At 47.2% G+C, this 5985-nt stretch overlaps 1 protein-coding gene across 1 annotated transcript; it reads left to right on the forward strand.

Moving 5' to 3' along the window:
• The first annotated feature begins 888 nt into the window (after positions 1–888).
• LOC124518688 (28S ribosomal protein S21, mitochondrial) lies at positions 889–1291 on the forward strand. The gene has a single exon (XM_047088710.1). The coding sequence runs from the start codon at positions 927–929 to the stop codon at positions 1188–1190; it is 264 nt and encodes an 87-aa protein (XP_046944666.1). The 5' UTR covers positions 889–926; the 3' UTR covers positions 1191–1291.
• Positions 1292–5985: the final 4694 nt, after the last annotated feature.

A 5985-nucleotide genomic window follows, 5' to 3' on the forward strand; every position in this document is an offset into this window, starting at 1 on the left:
CTGACTCTACGGAGTTTCTAAACTCATTGAATTTAACACTTAAAAAGTGGGTGATTTTATTGTGTGTAAATCATACCTCAATAAAGCTGCTAGAAACAGAAGTATAGAATCCCCAACAGATTCCAGCAGCACAGAGAGCCGTTCACATGGGGTGCGGGGAACCAGGTCAGTAGTTCAACCGCACATGGCTTCCGCGGTCGGTACTCGTGGCCTGTTTCCTGGCCTCTCTTCTCAAAATCTAGACAAAACACAGCAGAAGGCAACATGGCAGAATTGGCTCCACTTTGCACGTCCTCAGTAGATGTGGATCACCCAGGTTCAGGCGGTTACTTTTAAACTCCTGTCGATGAGATTCTACATATTTAAATGGGCAACAATTATTTGTGTTTTTATACTCTGAGATGTGAATGAGGACCACTTACATTCCACCCCTTTAAGAAAATTATGCAGGAGGGGCGCCGCTGGGGTGGCTCAGTTGGCTAAGCACCCAACTCTTGATTTCAGCTCGGGTCATGATCAGAGGTTGTGGGATTGAGCCCCGCATTGGGCTCCGTGGTGAGCATGAAACCTGCTTAAGATTCTCTCTCCCTCTGCCTCTGCCCCTCTCCCAGCTCACGCTCTCTCTAAAAAAAAAAAAAAAAAAAAAAAAAAAAAGAAAAAGAAAAGAAAGGAAATTATGCAGGAAATAACAAGCTATTTCTAAGAAGTTGGGAAGGAACCAGTCACATGTGGAGGCCGGACCAGGAGAGTCAGAGAGGATTAGGAATCTCATAGGAGAAACCAGCACCTCTGTGTTTGTGAGACTATATCTAACCCCCTTTTGGTCTGTTTTAAAAACAGGTATAACTAGTTCCTGGAGGCTGGTTCTGGAGGGCTAGGGCGGAGGGCGTGGGATCCTGCAGAGTGAGGATTTAAACCCCAAGGTGATGGCAAAACATCTGAAGTTCATTGCCAGGACTGTGATGGTACAGGAAGGAAATGTGGAAGGTGCATACAGGACCCTAAACAGAATTCTCACCATGGATGGGCTCATTGAGGACATTAAGCGACGGCGGTACTATGAAAAGCCTTGTCGCCGACGACAGAGGGAAAGCTATGAAACCTGCCGGCGGATCTACAACATGGAAATGGCTCGCAAGATCAACTTCTTGATGCGAAAGAATCGGGCAGACCCATGGCAGGGCTGCTGAGGCCTGTGGATTGTAGGCCCAGTATGAAAATCCCTCTCCAGCTGTCTCCTTCCTATCTCAAACCTCATTTTTTCTCCCCTTTTTTATAATAATAAACTCAATCACATATAAAAAAAATAAAATAAAAACAGGTGTAACTAATGTACAACATTATGTAAGCATCAGGAGTACAATACGATGATTCAATATTTGTACCTGTTGTTAAATGACCACAAATAAGTCTAGTTAACATCTGTCACCACGTATAGCTGACAGGTTTTTTTTTTCTTGTGATGAGAACTTTTAAGATCTACTCTTAGCAACAAACATGCAATACAGTATTGTTAATTAGAGCTGCCATGCTTATATTACCTCCAAGGAATACTTATTTTACGACCAGAAGTTTGTACCTTTTGACCCCCTTCACCCGTTTCACTCCCACTGCCTCCCCCGGCAACCACCCACCTGTTCTCTGTGTTTCTGAGTTTTGGATTCAGGGAGTCTATTTTTGGTCTCACTTTTCTGAATAATAAATAGGAGATATGACAATGCCTTCATGATATTGTAAATCTAAAGACCAATGGAATGTTCTGCCAGCCCCAAAGCTATTTCAGTGGTAAACAAGGCACCCACACATGCTGGGGCGGGCGGGGGGGGGCCGGATTATCTACGTTTTGATCTCTATCAGTCACTGGGACATAAACTTTTCGAAGCAGACTTGACTCTCAGAAGTGAAATGGCTCTCTACGGATAATTACTTTTTTTCCTTCAAACGCCACAGCCCTCTTTCAGCAACTGTGGGTTTGTAAGTTAAGCCTGCATGATGCTCAAGTTGCTTGAGTTGACGAAACCAAAAATATCCTTTAAAACATTTAAAAATAAGTACAAATGTGTCTGTGGTAAGAGGGTTATATACTCAGTTAGAACATGAATTCTTCATACCATTTCCAGCCACGCGAGGAGAGTGATTGAAAAATTCAGGACAAGCAACGTGCCTGCTGTCAGTGGCACAGCCTCCGAGCAGGCGTGTGCGGGGGGGGGGGGGGGGTGCACACAGACATGGCTGAGTTCTCGCACGCTCTGCCTTACTGTTGTGTAAAGGGGGTGTGTTGCACCCGATGCTGGGAGTCAGGAGAGTTAAAAGCCGACTGCCAGCTCATCGTGCATTTGGCTCTCCTGTTTATCGGGACGGAGTGTGATCATTACCGTAGAGGTAGCCATTAGTCATGAACTACTTATGTGCCGGGCATGACTGAGGCAAAAAGACACCTAAGAAGCCCAAAAATGAAGTTGAGAGGTAAGATGCACATACGGGACATTTAAATACTGCTACTACCATCAAGCCTAGCTTTCAGAAGCCACTCAGGCTCGTCCTGACACTTGCAGGGCCCGGGGCCAGGGCACACACAGAGGCTACGTGCCAGATGACTAAAATATCTAACGGTTGGAAACCAAGTCAGCAAACTCAAATATGTCCTTCATCCCACCTCGCCACATACACCTTCATAATGATCTGAAGACCAGGCTGGTAGTGAACGTGCTCAGAAGCCTGGGCTGGCAGACGATGGGGCAGGGAAAACTGGCCCCTGGCCCACCCTTTCCTCTTCCCAGCCTTGGTTCCATCCTGCCCTGTAAGGTCCTTACGTGCATGCGTGGACCATCCCCCCCCCCCCCGCCCCCACAACACAGCCATGCTCTGTCAACACGCCCTTGTACACAATTGCCCCTTGGGCCTGAGCACTTCTGGGACAATGGATCTAGGACAGAAGTCCAAGCAGATCCCATCACCCCATGGGGTTGGGAACATTTGGCCAGAGAATCCCCAGGTTGCAAAAACACAGAGCACGGTCCGGTGGGGATGGCATGGAGTCCTAGAGGCCCCGCAGACTTCTCATTCCAACCTAAGAGGCACAGCCAAGAGGAAAGGGTCTCTATACCCTGGGACTCCGGTCAGGGGCTCCTCTTATCTGGACATAAACGTGGTCCCAGAGCCACTGACCACAATGCTCTAATCTGCTCTATTTAGACACTGTAGACTCAGGGACTAGAGACAAGTGGGCAGTAGTGCCTATTTGGTCAAAGGATTTCAGAAGACAGAAAGAATAGCAACCCCAAGTGTTAAGAGATGTAACCATCACAATGCATGGGCTTTCTTAAAATGCTATACGTTTTCTCCCAGCAGGTCAGGACTGGAAAGTGGGTCCCAATCCACCCTTCTAGAGAGAGCAGATCAATTCCAGTATCGGGAATGGTTTTCTACAAACTCTGGGAAGACACTGAAACCAAAGATTAAGGATTCGTTTGCTTACTGATTTGAGAAACATTTACCGAGGACGAGACCCTGCTCTAAGTGTAGAAGATGCAATGGTGGACAGAACAGGCAAGAGTCCTGCCCTCACGGGGCCTAAATTCCAGTGGGGAGATAGGCAAGAACACAGGAATAAGCAAATCCATTTCCACGTTGTGGCAGATTCTGTGATTGAAACAAAACAGGGAGAGACTAGAGGATGGGGAAGGGGTGTGTGTGTGTGTGTAGGGATGGCTGTTTTACTTAGGTCAATGAGGAAGTTAAAGTGCTCCGTGACCATCAATGACAGATCCTGCCAATCGAGTGGTCAAACTCCACAGTGGATCAGGTCTCTTCTGGGGTAAAGGGGAGTCTGGGGAGCAAAGGGGTTCCATTCTGAATGGAAATCCCAGCTGCCCCTAAGAAGCTGCATGTCCCAGAATATGTCACTCGATCTTGCCTTGCCTCATTAAAGAATTTGCAAATGGAGAAAAGGGTGGTGTCCACATTGTAGAATTATTACTATGAACCCTAAGTGAGATCATACTTCTCAAGTGAGTAAGCCCCGTGCAGGCCACGCTGTAGGCAGCTGTCAGTAATAAATTATATCAATTACTGGTAGTTCAAATAAACTTGATGGCCAGAAGGTTTTTGTCTCATATGACGTACGGTGAGGCTCAACTTCCTGGAAAAAGACACACAGTAAAATACGGCACACCTGCCTGTCAGGTGGAGGAGGTCCCTTGGGAGCCTCAGATGGCAAGCACAGTGATGACAGCAGGGGACAGTTAGACCACAGCCACCGCAGCTCATGAGGGTTCTGCAGAGACTTCCCTTCACCTTTCTGGGGAGCGTTTCGATTCCCCTTGGAATAAAAGGATAAGCTGGGTTGGGGCTTTCACATTTGAGCCACAGGAAGATCAAAGGAGCTTGTTAACAGATTCCAGGTCAGGCCACTTGGGAGATTTGGATTCAGCGGGTCTGAGGTGGAGACGAGGAAACACATTTTTACTAAGCACCCACGTAATTCTATTATGGGTGGTCTCCTGACCCCGCTTTGAGCGACACTGAGCCAGATGATGATCTTCTGTCTTGTGTGGCACCTTTTCTGACCACCTAACCCAAATCCGGCTTGAGAGTCTGCTCACATCAAAGGATCAGATGACTGTAAACTTGAGCAGGCTCAGGAGTTGACCTGGCCCTAAACTTCGCAAACTCCCACACGGCTTCAATGGCTGACTGGATAGATTAATATATGCAAACTGCCTTGGGCACCATGGGAGGAGGCATCAGGTCAACATGGAAATACAGAAATGCATGTTTGTTACGAGCTCCGAGGGCCTCAAAGGAAAGGGGAGCTGTGTAAATGCAAATCAGTGTTGTGTTATGTATCGTAATTTTTAGCAGCTCTGAGGAAAGCAAACCTTAGTGCTTCAGTTAGGCTCCTGGGAATCTGATCTTGACAGGGTAGGAACAGACAGGTTTCTATCAAGCACACGCTCCCCAAAATGTTAAATAATGGCTCTGGGAGCAACAATTTTGGAGAATGTTATTATTCTGTCTCTAATTTAAATGGTCCTTTTTGCATAACAACAAAATAAAATTATAAAATAAACACCACCACTAACAGAAACAAAAGACAACACAAGCAGCCAGGAGAGCTTCATTCACATCTGTTGCTAAGCTGTTAGGTGACCTTGGCTTTGTGAGACTCAGTTTCTCCATTTACAGCAGTGTCACCCCCTTCCGCTAACGTGTGGATCAAGTGAGGTCATGGCTATGGAACCACTCTGGACATGGTGGAGCACTTCACTTCCTTCGTATCGCCCTAAAGAACAGCGTCTCCCACGGTATCTCTGAGGCTCCCCCAGCACAGTCAAGACTATGCTTTCCAGGATGCTAGGAGAGTTTAGGATGGCTGCAAGTGAGCACAGAGGGTCTTTGGAGCAGGAAATTGTGTCCCGAGGCAACCGTGTGAAGGGAGGGGGGCAGAGATGGCATGATTCTGCCTACAACTGAGGATATCATCAGTCCAGAGTTTCTGTATGACTCAAACCACAGGGCGTAAGTAAGAAGAAACATTTGAGGCAGACCATCTGTGAAATCTCATCAGATGCCAGACAAGGGAAGGACAGCCAAAGATGAGACACGTCCAAAAGGCAGAAGTGTGGCCACTGCTGTTATTGACATGCACAGAGTCGTTATCTTAGTCCGACCTAATTTCCCTGCTGATTTTTTGGCCTCTCGTTCCATGTGGTCCTCTTAGATGTATTTCTAGGTTATACTGCACTTGCCAACTGTGGATGTTCCAGATGAGTCCCTCACCTTTCAGGCCCCCATCATGGGCTCTGCCTCGAAGCTGGTGACGTCCACATGCAATTTTCTGAACCTCCATGGCCAACTGATGCATGCACCTTTTGTGGTCTTTGTTCCAGCATCCCTCTGTGATGAACACCCTGGCTTATCTATCTGACCCAGCCTCCATGCCAGTCTTCTCTCTCTTCTTCCTCATCATGATGCATTTCCCCA

Source organism: Lynx rufus, unplaced genomic scaffold (genome assembly GCF_022079265.1).
Source record: "Lynx rufus isolate CCGP_SWC_20201006 ecotype Redwood Valley unplaced genomic scaffold, mLynRuf1.p SCAF_25, whole genome shotgun sequence".
NCBI lineage: Eukaryota > Metazoa > Chordata > Mammalia > Carnivora > Felidae > Lynx > Lynx rufus.

What these genes read in the sequence shown, in the direction of transcription:
- LOC124518688 (XM_047088710.1), top strand. Translation starts at nt 927, where the DNA reads ATGGCAAAACATCTGAAGTTCATTGCCAGGACTGTGATGGTACAGGAA.